Here is a 17,043-nt window from a genome sequence, read left to right on the forward strand (position 1 = left end):
GGAGTTGGGGGGGAGGGAGTAATTCGGAAAAATTAGAAAAAATGAGGTATTTGTAATAAACGAATGGGTGATCAGATCTTAATGAAATTTGATATCTAGAAGGATCTTATGCTTTAGAACTCTCATTTTAAATCTCGACCAGATCCGGTGACATTGAAGGGAGTTGGAAGGGGAAACCAAAATTCTTGGAAAACGTGAAAATCGAGGTATCTTACGAATGGGTGATCGGATCTTAATGAAACTTGATATATAGAATAATCTTCTGTCTCAGATGCTCCAGTTTCAATTCGAATCGGATACGAGGACATAGATGGTTGGAGGGGGGAAACAAAAATCTTGGAAACCGGAAATCTTGGAAAACCCTTAGAGTGGAGAGATCGGGATGAAACTTGATAGGAAGAATAAGCATAAGTTATAGATACGAGATTGAAATAATTGGTACGGATCCGTTCTCTTTGAGGAGGCTTGGGGTTGTTAATTTGGAAAAATCAGAAAAATTGAGGTATTTTTAACTTAAGAACGGGTGACCAGATCTTAATGCAATTTGATATTTAGAAGGAACTCATGTCTCAAGAGCTGTTATTTCAAATACCGACCAGATCTTTTTACGTTGGGGGGAGTTGGAGGAGGAAACCGGAAATCTTGGAAAACGCTTATAAATGTCGTAGATACGTGATTGACGTAACCGGACTGGATCCGCTCTCTTTGGTGGAGTAAGGTGGTGGGGTTCAGTGCTTTGGCGAGTTTGGTGCTTCTGGACGTGCTAGGACGATGAAAATTGGTAGGCGTGTCAGGGAACTGACAAATTGACTTGATAAAGTCGTTTTCCCCGATTCAACCAGTATTTTTAACTTACAAGTGGGTGATCGGATCTAAATGAATTTTCATATTTAGAAGGACTTCGTGACTCAGAGCTCTTATTTTAAATCCCAACCGGCATTATGTCTCTGATTTTCCTTTTAAAGCAGTCTATTGATTCTTAGAATTTTGCTAGAGCTCATACCATATGAGCTCTTGGCTCTTTTGACCTCGTCACAAGTGCCATATGAGCTCTTAGCTCTTGTTTTAACTTGAAAAATTTTGAAAAAGGGAAAAGAAAATTTGACTCTGTTCCTCCAGTAGAGGAGAATAATGCATGTGTGAACGGGCTTTATTTATTTATTAAACCATTTCACATTTTATTTATAGTTCATTTCACATTTCTAAGCCAAATTTGAATAAAGAAAATCGAATATCTTATTTATATAAAAATAACGCGTTTTTCTCTGAAAATATCTTTCGGATTTGTTTTATTTAATAACTCCAAAAGCCTTTACCGGCCATGACTTATTCAAAAATTTAATACTGTACAAATCGTAAAGAAATAAAAACCCTTTAATCCAGATTAAATTATAAATAAATTAAAGAAAATAGTACCTCTGCCTCATAGCTGTGCCTATAAACTTACCCATCCGCTTAATCCCCCCCAAAAAATTATAACTTAATATTATATACACTCATTCTTCCATTGTCTTCTATCCCAGAAGAATTTCCCCCCTCAGACCGTTTAGTTCTTCATAAAAACCTAAAAAATGGAATAAGATATCCTCCCCCTCCCCATCCATTGGGAAAAAGGAATATAATCCAGATCAAATTATAAAGAAATTAAAAGAAATAGTCCCTCTGTCTCATATATGTGCCAATGAACTTATCCAGCTGCTTAATCCCCCCAAAAAATTACCACTTAATATTATATCCACCCATTCTTCCATTGTCTTCCATCCCAGAAAAATTTCCCCCCTTAGACCGTTCAGTTCTTCACAAAAACCTAAAAAATGAAATAAGATATCCTTCCCCTCACCACCCAGTGGGAAAAAAGGAATTATCTTTTACCCCTCAAATTCACCCCTCCCAGATATTTTCTCCTATCACCAAGTGTGACAAAGTTTCCTCTTGCTGATATTAACCATGTACAATAATCTAAAAATTATCATCATAAAAATCGAAACCCTCGGCATTAGGAAATAGTTTCAACTGCAAAACTGCTATTGGTTCAATAATTCTGTAAGAAGTAATGTGAAAGCTTTAAAGGCCTTTGAGGACATGAAAGAGGACTTTTGTCTTCTTGATGGGCTTTTAGATCCTCCCAATCCACCACATTTACATTTCATGAGCCCTTAATTGTTCCGTTATAAGTGGATGATATTTTGAATCTAAAGGCTATATTAGAACATGAAAAAATCGCCCCCCCCTTGCAAAGATTAAATTTTATGAAAATAAATTTATAAGAGAAAATAGACTTAAAATCCAATTCAAATCCTGGAATATGTCTTGCAAGGCCTAAATCAGAAAGGAGCCCACTTGTAAGCCAAACTTTGGAAAATTTGCAAAAACGTTAGAAACAAAGACAAACAACAAACAGCTGTATTTCATTAAAATGGTAAATTAAAATATCAAGAAAAAATAAATTTAAAAAATCATTAAAAAACAAACCAAGATAAATAACAGAAAGTGAAGAATAAGAATGCTTAATAAACAGAAGCAAAACAACCGGAAGAGCTTTAATTAACTTATCGGACCCTCTTACCATTCCCCATCAAGAGTTACCTGCAGATGGAATATCATTCCAGTCATTGTAAATTATAAGAGGAATTTTATATCGCCATTTATTTCTAAAGTTGATATTTACCTTAAATTAGTTTAAATTCTATTTTAAATAATTTTACTGAGTTTATTTGAATAAGGTTTTTTTTCTAAAATTTAAACTAAATACAGTTTTTTATTGTTGGTATTTTTCTTGTTAGCTGGGTAATTAAGAGTGACATCGTGTTTGGGTGTAAAAGAAGGATAAAGATCTTCCAGAGCCTCTGCTGGCGCATATGTCGTCGAATCTACGCTTCAGTTGCCAGGTCTTTTTTAAAGGGACACGAATCAAGCTTTTCGCCCAACCTTGCTGCGGTGGGGATCGAATTCCGAGCCCCGTATTACCAAGCAGAGCATTGATCTCCTGTACTACAACAGGATCGAAGGGAAACCATATACATAACATATCTTATACAGCTTTGAGACTTACCTCCGAATTATACTCGGACGATCTGACACTCCCTTGGGCATCCAGAGAAGGCGTTGGGGTTACATTTTGCATCCGTACAAGCGAGCTCCTCGAATTATTCACAGCAGGTGTTGAAAGAGATATCTCACGATCTATCTGCGGCTTTTGTAAACTATTTGTCACACCATCAAATTCATTCCTTTCACGAGACAAAACAGACGAACTACACGTTCTACCCGGCCCAGCTGATCGATTCCATTTTGATGGCAATTCTCTAATGATTAAAGTATCCTCGCTATTTGAACTTTCAGTTGAAGATCCTTTACGGGCTATAAAAAGAAACATAAATTTGAACAGGTTTCCACACACACACAAAGCTTATTTTTACATAGGACAACATTATAAAATAATACATACGAGACATTCAGTTAGACCTGTGATCTTCATTACAATTAACGATTTACTATAAGAAACATGGGTATTCTCCCTAAGATCAATCTAAAACGCATATAACGGGAAAAATTGTGACCCAAAAATGCAGTCATTTTCCTGTTTTTAAAGCTAACAGGAGAGCTATGAGCACGCGAAAGAAACAGTATGTGTTCAATTATTAACAAAACTTAATAATGAGTAAAAAAACGAGTTTGAAAAAGAAGTGGAACATGAATTAAAAATTTAATAGACTAATTCTTAGATTTGAAGAGTGGGATGTTAATGAAGGAAATGGCTATTCCGCATATTATGGGGATTATGAAAAACAGCTATAAAGCAACATCCCTAAGATTATGTTTAATAGATAGTAGGAGTTATATCTAGGAGGAGTTATATTAACATCCCTAAGAGCACGTTTAATAGATAGGAGGAGTTATATCTAGGAGGAGTTGTATCAAATCCCTAAGAGCATGTTTAATAGATAGGAGGAGTTATATCTAGGAGGAGTTATATCAACATCCCTAAGAGCATTTTTAATAGATAGGAGGAGTCATATCTAGGAGAATTTATATAAACATCCCTAAGAGCATGTTTAATAGATAGGAGGAGTTATATCAGTTCCTCAAAAGGAGGAACTGATATAACAGTGGAATAACTTTATACAAGACTTCAGCCTTCAGCTTAAAGCTGTTTAACTATGAAATAAGTTAATGGAACTAACAGCATCATGTAGCACAAAATTTATCGCTTTTTTTAAGGGTTTTTATTATCAAAAAGGAACACAGAGGAAGATAATGAATTTGAAGTTTTTAATCTATTAAAGATTGCTTAACTTACTACAGAATTAAATTTAAGAAACGTTACCCAAAACACGTTTACCAAAAGTTAAGAGAGCAATATTAAAACCTAAAACGATCAGCTACAATTTCATACAAATCAAACAGTAGAAAAGACTATACAAAACCATTAAATCGTTTGATAGGATGAAAAAGAAGTCATCAGCGAACAATACTATTTTATAAAAACAATATTATACAAAATATACATAAAATCAAAATATAAGTTATGTTATAAAGAGTTTTATTATAATATATTATAAAACACATTATATTATTACAATTACATATGAAAATCTTATTATCTATATATATATATAAATAAGTTGTTTGTTTGTGTGTCTGTCGACTGATGTCATGTTTGTGTGTCGACTGATGTCATGTTTGTCGACTGACGTCATTATAAGGATTGAGTTGTATGTCGTCATGAAGTTGTTTGTCGACTGACGTCATGTTTGTCGACTGACAAAATTACAGACCGGGACACCGGGACACAAATGACGACCGGGACACAGGGAATCTAAATAACGACCGGGACACTCAAAGAGAAATTAAAGACCGGGAAACAAATGACGACCGGGAAACCGGGACACAGGGAATATAAATGACGACCGGGACACTCAAAGAGAAATTACAGACTGGGACACCGGGACACAAATGACGACCGGGACACAGGGAATATAAATGACGACCGGGACACAGGGACACAACTACAACGGGGACGCCGGGGGGCACAGGGGGATATATAAATGACGACGGGGACACAGGGAATGTTCGATTAGTAATTACCATAAACAAAGCTAAGGGCAATCATTAGAATAATGAGGTATAGATCTGAATACGGATTGTTTTTCCCATGGACAATTATATGTTGCATGTTCAAGAGTTTGTTTTTCCCATGGAAAAAAATTATAAATGATTATAAATGGATTGTAATGGATTATAAATGACGAAGGGGACACAGGGAATGTTCGATTAGCAATCACCATCAACAAAGCTCAAGGGCAATCATTAGAATCATGAGGTATAGATCTGAATACGGATTGTTTTTCCTATGGACAATTATATGTTGTATGTTCAAGAGTCGGTAAACCAATATATTCATATGCACAGACAATGGGACAGCGAAGAATATTGTATATTCGCAAGTTTTACATAGTTAAAAACATATATATATCTATCTATATTCACAGGTGGGACACAGGGACACAACTACAATGGCGCGTAACTAATATGGCTCGTAACGACTTACGCGCGCGAGGGGCTTGGGGGGCGCGAAGCGCCCCCACCAACTAGGTGTTGGGGTGGCGCTTCGCGCCACCCCAACAGCTAGTATATTATAAAAAATATTAAATACACAACAGTGTAAATTTTCTTCGAGGAAAATTTCACGCTTTTCAGTTATAAAAACTTTGATTTTAAATGTTTTACACAAACACACTGCAAATTATTTAAGTATCATGGAAATATCTGCTATAAAACCACAATGAACAGAGACCCTTCCATATATCATAATTCTAGTAGGTTGGAGTAGAGAAGGAGGATACATATTGGGCATACTTCTTACAGAAACTGATTCAAAAAATCAAAAATCAAATCAACAGCAAAGAGCGACTAAAGACCTACAAAAAGACAACGAACAGAACTTAAAGATTTCAAAGAGATTGCAAAAGAGATTAAATTGTGAATGAACCATAGAGAGAGATTTTCGTGGGGGGTGGCTGTGCTTGAACTACTTTATTTCCCCTTTTTGTAGGCATTTCCCATGTTGGTTTAAAACCTATAATATCTATCTATCGTGTGTGCGACATTTTATGCAATTATGTGAGTTACTTTTACGATATTATGTGCTTTATAATGTTTTTTTTACAATTGGTGCGTTTTATCATTGTTATTATACCATGTTTGCTATAAGTTATTATAATGTGCTATAATTTTGTGTCACTTTTTATTTTTTGCCATGGCCCAAAACAGCTTTTGTTGCAACAAATACCTGTATCTATATCTGTCAATCTTACTATGAGCGAATAGATGAAACTTAAAATGAACAGAAATAAAAATAAATAATCAAGTCCAACTTAAAAGGAACAAAAATTACCATTGGAGGAACGACAGTGGGGCTGCCACCTTCTTAGACCCTTTAAGGCCGTGATTCCCAACGTGGGGCAGAGGCCCCACCGGTGGGGCAAGGCAATATTTTGGTTGGTTAAGGGCATGACGTGTACCCTTCGGCAGACTATACTTTAATTTTGAAAAAAAAACTTCATGTGAATGACGTCACATTCATATAGATTTAAAGAGCAGAAAAGATACATGATAGTATTGCAATGACGCCATTTCCTTGTTATAACCTCGGTTAGAAGAAACCTATGCCACAGTAGTTGCACATTTCTGATAACCAAAAACTATTTTATATTCACAGTTTTAACTATATGTGTTTAGTGCCCTTAAATCATTTGGTTTGATTCGACAAACAAATGTACCAGCTTTGGGCCATGTCCCACGACAGACATCAATTACTCTAACAAGGACTAACCTCCGTCCTCTTCTTTGGAATCATCATGAGAGCCCTCTATAAGGGTTGATGAAGAGAGTCTGTTCAAAGCTGCCATTGATTCCAATCCACTGCTTATTAACGACTTTCCTCTATTTATAAGACTTTCCCCGCTGAAATATTCTTCAATTACTCTGTCACTGAAATAATAAAAATAAAGTATTAAAGATTATTTACAATTAATAATCATTAAAAAAAACAGGATTGTTTGATTCTCAGATAAGGAGAATATGTGAAAAAATAACAAGGGGTAGAATATGAGAATGTTGACAATTGACTTAAGGAATTCTACACAGTAATAAGCAAAAGAAAGCTTATTTAAACCATAAATAAAAAAAATTGAAAAAATAGAAAAATAGCTAAAATTATATTAATTTATAAACATCTTTTTACCAGGTAAAATAATACACAGCCTTGATATAACCTTTATCATCGATTTCAAAAGAATAACTCGATTTTATACACTACATTTAAAATTTACTTAAGATTCACTTTGAAAAATAGTTTAGAAAATTATTTGGTAACTTGACGTTTTCCAGAATCACTCTATAAGTGCGTGATGAGTTCTAGCAGAATTCAGATTTTATGTGTAAAATTAGAATTTTTCTGGAAAATCAGTTTTTCAAAAGTTTCTTTCGACAATAATTTCAATAACCTCGAGGGACACCTAATATATGATAACCAGAGAATGCCACCGAATTTGATTGTTGCGCCAATTTATGGACTGTGCTGTATAGCTACACTGACCTACTTTGTGTTTATTATTTTTAGAACTGTTCCAATTATGCACTATCCAATCTAGGACCCGTCCCTAGGGGGGAGGGACCTTGGCAACTACCCCGGGTGCTATGGCTTGTGTGGCGGCTGCGAAATTGCCCATTCTGATCCAATTTTTCACTTTTAATTCGGCTTTTTCGCTTATATTTAATGTTTTAAATGTTTAATTAATTTTTTTTCCTGGCAACACCGACCCTAAGAACGCCTCATACTAATCAATCTAGAACCATACTCCTTGCATATTGCATCCAAATAAAGAACTCTGCACAGTAAAAACTATATTTACGACTACGAAGTCGCAAGTACTCAACCACAAAACGCTAATTCTGTTTAGGTTCAGCACCAAAACTATACGGGAAATGAAGTAAAACATGACAGACAGACAGGTTCGAAATTAACCCCGCTCCCCAAACGCAAAACTAACAAAAAATAGAACTGTAACAAGGGCCTGTCAAATGCACATTAAACAGAAATCTAATAGGTAAGAGCATTTAAAAATACAGGGTCAGTGCTCAGAACCATTATTGGTGTGTAATGTGTAAACACTCATTGTAGAACGGCCCATATTTTGACTTTAGATGCTTGTTTGCCTCTGATTCTAGGCGAAATTATTGGTCTTATGTTTCAATTCTAAATTCTTGGTTCAACCTGCCTAAGACCAAATATATTTGCTAATTTTCAAATATATTTGCTCAGCCCAGCTTGATGACCATGGTACAACCTCCAACAGATTGACTCTAGTCAATCTGATATCATATCTGATATCTAATGTCAATCATGATAGATGAAAAATAAATGCTGATTAGTGTGTTTAGTATTTATTTTTAGAATGTGCATTGAGACTTACTACTACTGCTACTACTACTACTACAATAACTCACTGCAGCATCCAGCCACCTGAGGCCAACACAGCTACGCACGCTTCTCCTCCGACCTAATCTATTCAAGGCCTCCCTCTTTACACCCTCCCAGGAAGTTCCCATTTCCTTCAAATCTTTATTTATGACATCCTCCCAACACAGACAAGGACGACCTGCTTTCCGTGTAGCCCCAGACGGTTGGCCAAAAAGGACAATCTTCGGCAATCTGTCATCCTTCATCCGCAAAACGTGGCCTAGCCATCTCAACCTTTCTTTCATTATAGCCCTAGAAAGCGAGATTGCACCACATTTTCGTAAAACCTACTGTTTGAAATACGGTCAGTCAGCCGGGTACCCAGAACAATCCGTAGGCAATTTCTCTGGAAAAAATCTAGTAAATTTTCATCTACTTTTCGGAGCGCCCATGCTTCAGAGCCATATTTGACCACTGTCATCACTGTAGCTTCCAATATTCTAATCTTGGTTTACAGACTTATCTTTCTATTCTTCCAAACTTATTCTAACTGTGAAAAAACACCCTGAGCCTTAGCTATTCTACTTTTAACATCTTCACTGCTCCCACCATCTTTACTAATAATACTACCAAGGTAAGTGAAGCTGCCAACCTGATCAATCTTTTCGTTACCCAACGTCACCTTTTCATCTTCACTTATTCCTAGCCTTAGTGACTTAGTCATCTTCACATTTATTTTCAAGCCTGTTCTAGCACCCTGAACTCACAAAACCTCGAAAAATTCATTCATTTTGCTCATACTTTCATCTAATATGCTTAAATCATCAGCATAATCTAAGTCCAGGAGCGTTTTCCTCCCCATTTGATTCCATGGTCTCCAATTGCTATTCCTGTGCTCCTTAAGACGAAGTCCATAAAAATGATCCATATAAAGGAGGGTAGAACAGAACCCTGCTTAACTCCTGATTTAATACAAAACCAGTTGCTAACCTCATTTCCTACCTCAACCGCAGCAGTATTATCCTCGTACATAGCACAAATCACTTTAATGTGTTCTTTTTTTTCTGGTATACCATCCAAGGGGAATGAGACTTTACGGAATAAGTTAGAGTCAAAAAGGTTCTTTTCAAGGATCCACCTAGATCCTCCCAATCCAGCACATTTACGTTTCATGACCTTGTATACCATACAAGGATAAGACCTCTGCTAACGCTCTTCTATCAACGGAATCGAAAGCTTGCTCATAATCGATAAAACTGAGGACCAAAGGTGTTTGACAACGAAGGGACTTCTCAATTATTAACTAAGAGTGAAAACTTGGTCAACACAACGGAAAAAGAAGAAAATCACAATACTATTCAAGGTTAGAGGAAAGAAAAAATGTTTTCAAGAATAGTTCTACGAATAAGTATATCTCTAAGAATCAAACATAGAGCCAGTTTCTGAGCCGATTCGTATTTGGTTTGTCGACTCTGAAGTTCTACTTTTTCCTGAATTCATGGTGCTGTTACTTCTACATCTGATTCTGTCTCCACTCTGTTAGACATTACTGGCTATTCTTAATACGACCTTGTGGAAAAGACACAGGAAAGGGTGTCAGCAAAAATCAAGGAAAAAACTTTGAGAGGCAAACAAAGAGGAACGAAAGAGATAAAGTAAGAATAAAAGAATTCCTTTTATTCTCCTACTATATTCCATGTTTATTCTTACTTCCTTCGTACTATTATTACTGCTTTTTATTCTTATTTCCTATTATTTATTATTTATTTCCTATTATTATTTATTCCTACTTCATTCCATGTTTTGTCAAAAAATCTGTATTCATTAGGCTATCAAACGTAGTCAAAAAGAAAAAAAAAGGAAAAAACTGCATATTGTAAGACAGCTACATTGACAATGGCGCCCAGGCTTATCAGACAATTATGAATCCAATCCAATATAAGGGCGAAATCTAACTTGCTGTGAAAATTAAAAAAATTACAATAACCGAAAAAAACTTGTATGAAAAAACAATTAGTCGATCTATCCATATTTCAATACATTTATCTATCGACCCATCAAAAAACGAGCATATCAGAAGATCAGATCATGATCGGATCAGATCTGATCGAGCAGCTCGATCAGAAGAGTGATCAGCTTGCAGGGTTTCACTTCTCGTTTCTTCCTCTGGTCCTTGACTATAATGGTCCTTGATATATATGGTCCTTGACTACAGATAGCAGTTCGAATAGGGATAACTCCTTTTATTATACACTTATAAAACAATTAAAAAATATACTCGATATTTCGATCACGTGTGCAGAGATGGTCATTAGCAGAAATACTTATTCTCCTATTATTAGTGTTATATATAAGCAGAAATACTTATTATTGAGTATTTTCTGCTCATAACAATCACTATACATGTGATCAAAATATCAAGTAAATTTTTGATTGTTTTTTTTTTACTGTCTCATTACATGCTCGGAATAAAGATTGTTCTCAGCAAAGTGTAGTATTAGCTCTGATCTTTAATTTAAACTTTAATTTTTAGCAGACCCCGCTCTTCTTTAATCAATCGAGTCTCTATTACAACAAAAAGTAATAACTGATAGCATAGCTAAGATTAAACTTCGGGGAGGGGTTTAACTCACCTTATAATGTCATATGCATTATAAGTGAGCTGTCAATTTAAAAGACCATAAAAAAATGTTCATGTGAATGACGTCAAATTCATATAGATTTAAAGAGCAAAAAAGATATATGATGCTACTGCAATGACGCCATCTCCTCGTTATAACCATTTCCTCGTTAGAACACAATTTTTCATATTTAGAGGGGGGAGAGGAAGCTTCCTAGCAACGTTAATGGTAAAAGAAAATTTGAGCTACGATTGAGACTGAACAGGGTATCAATGAATTTCCTCAGGTCTTTATTTTCTTACCAACTTCCAGTTTTGTATAGCAGTATATTGAACTCACCTTGGTGGCTGACTGTTCACAGAGCCCTGAGACCGTCTACAGCCAAAAAAGGCACAGCCATCATTACAACCACATCGCCTAACGAGAGGACCAGTTGCCGACGTATTTAGAACCTCATCCGTTGACCATAGAAACCACAGTCTTTGTGTTTTTGTGTCATGTAGTTTCAAAAACCTGAAATCGAAGAGTAATTATAATTCAAATTGATTAATTAGCCCTAGATTACGTAAAAGAAAATGAATAGAATTTAAACAAATTTATAGTTGAAAAAATAGAAGTTGAACGAAGTTTGCCTCAAAGCACAACGGGGAGTTGTAAAGAACTAAGGAAGAATTTAAAGTATTTTGACATTATGGTGCTTGGTTTAGAAGGGTGGTATAATTTTGTAAAAAAAAAAACAAAAAAACCTGTGTTTTGGGCAAAGTTGGAGCCAATTTTTCCAAATCAAATGAATGACAGTGAAAATGACAGTGAGTCATATATACCATGAAGGCGAAGATATACTATAGAAAACTGACCAGTTTCTCTGGATACTTGAATTATTCAGGATTCCATTAGATTTGACAAGATTTTTTGCAGAAAATAAACTTCAGCTGGGGGGGGGGCAAAACAAGGTCTGGGGGGACAAACCCGGGTCTGGAGGGGACAGTCTGAAGGAGACGAAAAAAATAGAATCAGCAAACTTTTGCATACATCCTAGGATTAAATAGTGACAGAGTTAAGGGGGGGACTGGGTTCCAGTTAAACTAGATGCTGTTCTGAAATTTCTATTTTGACTACTCTGACTATTTAATAGCACATGCATTCCTCTCAGCCATCCACTCATTCCCAAAGCATTCACTCCCAAACACTCTTCCAAAACATTAATTCCAAAAGCACGTATAGCGAAACAAGAATTTTTTATTTGAGTGTTTAGTTCAGAAGGGAGATTGATACGCAGTTTTTCGCAAAGGAACAAATAATAACGAATAGCTAAGCGTTTATTTGTTTTTCAGTATTTTCTCGATTTTAGGATGCCGTACCAAGGCAGAGGGAGGAATACAGAGAGAAGTATCTTGCCCCAGGCAAGACAGAAGAGAATAAAATAAGATTCAGCTTAATAATCAACAATGAATGCATAAAATAGAGCGTAAAAGCAGAAAAGAACGGGTTGTTTACTTCCTTTTCCTGATACGCCCAATATTACAGCGCTTATTAAAATAATTTTTTTTTACTAATAGCAAAATTTAATTTACTATGTGCAAAGGAATAATTGTTTACTACGAGTAAAAATTATGAAATTTATTCTAACCCTGGGGCGGATTCAGATAGGCAAGCATCAATCTTGGGCAGGTTGCGTTTTAGTTTTGTGTAGTCAGGTTGGGATTTTAGTTTTTTCCTCCCTGTAAAATCCTCCCCCCCCCCCCAAAAAAAAACAACTTCCCCTTGCAGCGAATTCCCCCTAGAAAATTTCTTGTGGGTGAGTCTGCCTGAAAAATACTTCGTAGCATACTTTCATTAAAAAAAAAATTTTATTTTATTTTATTTCTGGATCGTTTTTAGGTCACGGTGCAATTCCCCCTTTGCGAAAATTTTCCCCCGGAAGTAGACGTTACTTCCATTCTTTTGATTATCAAGAACAAGAGAAAAGATCTTGGAGAATTTTAGCCCGTGAATCTGTCAAGCTAAAAAAAAATACTGACTTGTTCTCAAAAAAAGGGGGGACTACGGCCCTGAATTTTTTGGCCCCCTTTCCCTAGTCTCCTTGGCCAAGTCTTTTAGTTTAATTTTTTATTAGTAGTGATATTCAAAAAGAAAAGATTAAACTCACGCTCGTTGTAAGCCATCAACAGGCATCCCTTTCGTTGCTAACGACATGGCGAAGTCACAATTGATTGGCCCTAAATCCACCAATCCAATTTCAAGCCAAGCTGCATCCCCATCAATCTTAGAACCAGTTTCTGAGCCAATTCGGATTCGGTTTGTCCACTCTGAAGTCCTACTTCGTCCTGAATCTGCGGTGCTGTTACTTCTATTACTGATGCGGTCTCCACTCTGTTGGATATTACTGGCTAAATACTGTCTAATTTTGATCTTCTGCATTATTGAAGTTGCACCTCCTTGGCTATTACTACTATGAAGGTTGCAGTAGTTTGCAGTGACTGGATCAAGCTATAAAATAAAGAATCTTACAATGAATAGTATGTTCCGTCATGCCAAAATCCTCAGACATGACTACCAGTCCCCAGCTTTAAAAGACAAAATGAAATCAAAGGAGGGACCTTGAAACATAATGGATGCACCTGGATTACCTACAACCAGCAACCCAGCAAAAAGCAGGACAAGCAAGGATAACTAACGTCAGGCTGTTTTTGATAGCTACAGTCCCTTAAGTTTATGATTTTGATGATTTTAGTATCTTTTTCAGTAGAAAGAAGTGCTGCGCAAATAAAAAATTGCATTTTCTGCAACTCTGAGGCGCATGACGCTTTTGGTCTGAGGAGGGCCAAAATACTATCAAGTTGATATTCTGATATAGCCAATTCATTTAGAATCACTTAAAACCTATTTATAAAGCTCCCAAGATCCAGATACTACAAGGATGAGCAATTATGTATTCCCTCCGAAAATTCCCAAGGGAGCTTTTGGTATGCCACTATTTAATTTTAGTGCTGGTATTGCAATTGCAATGCTTTGTTACTAAATTTTCAGATCCACGTTGGCATTAATAGTTATAGAGTGCAAATTATCTTAACAGTACTATAATTATTAAAGAGCATTCTTAGTACTAGAGGAGAATTAGAAAAGAAATTTGAATTCTTTTACTATATTTTTCATACTTAAAAATACAGACATATTTCTATGTCTATATTCAGTTCTTTGTTCTTTATTTTCAATTTCAAATGGAATATTCTTAGCTGTTGGATTTTAGAATTCACCAATGCAATCAGTGACATTGATTTTGGGAAAGTAGGGGGAGGCTGTGTCACCTTCCAAGTTTAGAAAAAATCTTTTTTGAAATATTTTCTTTGATTAACGTATTATTTTGTTTTTTAATGGGACAACCGAAACAACAGCTTCCCCCCTCCCCCACTAGATATTGAAAAATGGATTTTTCTCCCTTCCTAAGTTTTCGTTAATTGACAGCACTAGATGTAATTGATAGTATTGCAGCATGATGAACTATTCAATAGATTTCTCCGGTCCCCCGTCTACTACGTATTACTGTATAACGTATATCTGCTATTTTATAAAGTTTTACATTTTTCAATGAAAACCGAGGTTTTCAAGGACATTCTAGTAATATTGCTTAGGATCTTTAGGTCCTTAGGATACTCAAAGAATAAAATGAAATTATTCATCAGGATCAGGGCTGCAAGCGAGAGTTTATCAGTGTTGCAAGACTCACTTACGAAAAACCCAAGGTTTGAGAAAGACAAAGAATAAAATAATCGTAATATATTTGCTCAGAAAAAGAATTTGAGAATAATATTCAATATATATATAATTTTCCTAAGATACCATGCTCAGGACGGAAACATTAAAATTTTGGAAAAATCGCAAAAAGTAAGCAGCTTGGCCAGGACTCCTCCCCGGTTCCTGGTGATCAGTTGCCGAAGGTGACAAGTCCCTGCTGGATGAAACATAGTCAGCTATTCTCGGGTACCTTCGTCACATTTGTTTGTAGAAGTCTGACTTATCTTTAGGAGCTAAATACGACGAAAATAAAAGATTTCCGCAGGAGTTTTGGTAAAATTATTCATTTTTGCGTGCTTCAGAAACCTTGCAAGTGATAACTAACAAATCACAAAAAGCTACCAAATCACCACAGCTTGATCAGTCACAAGTCATACAGTTTAAAATCTCAAAGAAAAAACATAGATTACCTCAAACTTGATTGCCGTTCCAAATTCAACCAAATATATTTCAGTAAAATCGAGTGAAAATTTAGCCACGACATAACGCAATTGACTGACTGATGGACAAACAGCTCCATTGACGGCCGACTGACAAGCAGCATTATTATGACCATGATGACACAAATTTAAAGTGTTGGGAGTTACCACGTTGTTCTCTTCATCGATAAGCATATGTAGCATTGATTGGACGCAGTCACCAAGATGGAGAACCTAAAATAAAAGCTCACTCTGATTATCAGGGAGACGAAACGCCTAGCAAGAGGGATCGAAAAACAAATTCGGTGCAAATCATGAAGCTGAAACTGATGCTTTTAGTTGGTTATCCACGAATGTCACCTGTTGGTTGCTTAAATCGAAGCTAAAACATCAAATGTAACAAATGTATCACTCATGATACAAGTATCAGTAGTGGCATGCTGATCATGCGTAATGTGCCTGAAACCAGGAATCACGGTATTAAACCAGGGGTCGGCAACATAATACATGTGGGTCACCCTTGCAACCCATCTACTAATTTCAACTGACCCACTTTAGTCCCAAAATAAAAAAATAACATATAGGAATAATCTATATAACATTTACGTAAAACGAATACTTTGCGAATAAGGAAAATAAAAATAGATACTAAGAACACGCTCATAGTTCGACCACAAGGTTTTGGTGTAGATAACATGCAGATTAAAGTGAATTTTCCGAACCAATTCTGCCATTATTAAAAGTACGCCGTATTTCGTTCTCTCAGTGGCAGATCAAAGCCAAGGTATATAGAGTCATGTACGTTTATTTCAGAAATGGGGCAAATCACAGCGTCATAAGCGGACGGTGGTTAGCGCCATTCACAAAATGGAACGTTTCCAAAGTAAGTTATATGAATTTTGCTGTTGTGATTAGTGCATAATGGTAGCTGGAAACTGTTCGCACAATAATTCTTTGTCATTTTATTATTTTTTTTTTCATTAAAGTTTGTCTGTCAGTTTGCTAATTGAGTCACGCATATAAAATTCCGAAAAAAAAGGTCTCCTACACTTTCTCCGCATACATCACCACCCATCACTAAAAACTCGTCATTGCACAAACGCGAAGGAGGAGCTTAAAAGAAATGCGCTACACATGTGTACAAAAATTATTCAATGGAGATGGTAGGAACGCACATTACCTTCGCTGTGGTTGCAGATTATCTGCAGCTTCAGGATTTGGGAATACCTTCACCTAACCGTATCGCTGCTGTTTCGACATGTGTAGAATTGGATCGTGAACAAAGTTACAGTACGAGTGATCTATTGTCGTATGTACAAAATAACATTTCCAAGTTAACGTCGGAACAAAAAGACATTTATGATACGATAATGCATTGTGTCGATAACAACGTTGGAGAAATTTTCTTTTTGGATGCGCCAGGAGGTACTGGTAAAACGTTTGTGATAAAACTGATTCAGGCATCAATTCGATCAAAAAATGATATAGCGTTGGCAATTGCGTCGTCCGGAATAGCCGCAACATTGCTGCCTGGTGGAAGAACTGCTCATTCCGCTCTGAATTTGCATTCCACAGAAACTCCCACGTGCAATATTTCCAAATCATCAGGGATGGGTAAAGTATTGCAGCAATGCAAACTTATTATTTGGGATGAGTGCACAATGGCACACAAAAAATCGCTCGAGGCTCTGGATCAATAGTTGAAAGATTTGAGAGGGAAGTCGAAACCCTTTGGCAGCACATT

At 36.1% G+C, this 17,043-nt stretch overlaps 1 protein-coding gene across 3 annotated transcripts in view; it reads right to left on the reverse strand.

Annotated features, from left to right (window-relative positions):
- LOC136039305 (bridge-like lipid transfer protein family member 1) overlaps positions 1–17,043 on the reverse strand; it is a 279,590-nt gene that overhangs the window by 199,829 nt on the left and 62,718 nt on the right. For all 3 annotated transcript variants that reach the window (XM_065722912.1, XM_065722913.1, XM_065722911.1), the window contains exons 14-18: positions 15,291–15,533; positions 13,235–13,575; positions 11,425–11,598; positions 6,836–6,993; positions 3,053–3,360 (exon numbers count right to left, since the gene is read on the reverse strand). In XM_065722912.1, coding sequence (XP_065578984.1) covers positions 3,053–3,360; positions 6,836–6,993; positions 11,425–11,598; positions 13,235–13,575; positions 15,291–15,533 — 1,224 coding nt within the window. The remainder of the gene's footprint in view (positions 1–3,052; positions 3,361–6,835; positions 6,994–11,424; positions 11,599–13,234; positions 13,576–15,290; positions 15,534–17,043) is intronic.

Source organism: Artemia franciscana, chromosome 19 (assembly GCF_032884065.1).
Source record: "Artemia franciscana chromosome 19, ASM3288406v1, whole genome shotgun sequence".
Classification (NCBI taxonomy): domain Eukaryota; kingdom Metazoa; phylum Arthropoda; class Branchiopoda; order Anostraca; family Artemiidae; genus Artemia; species Artemia franciscana.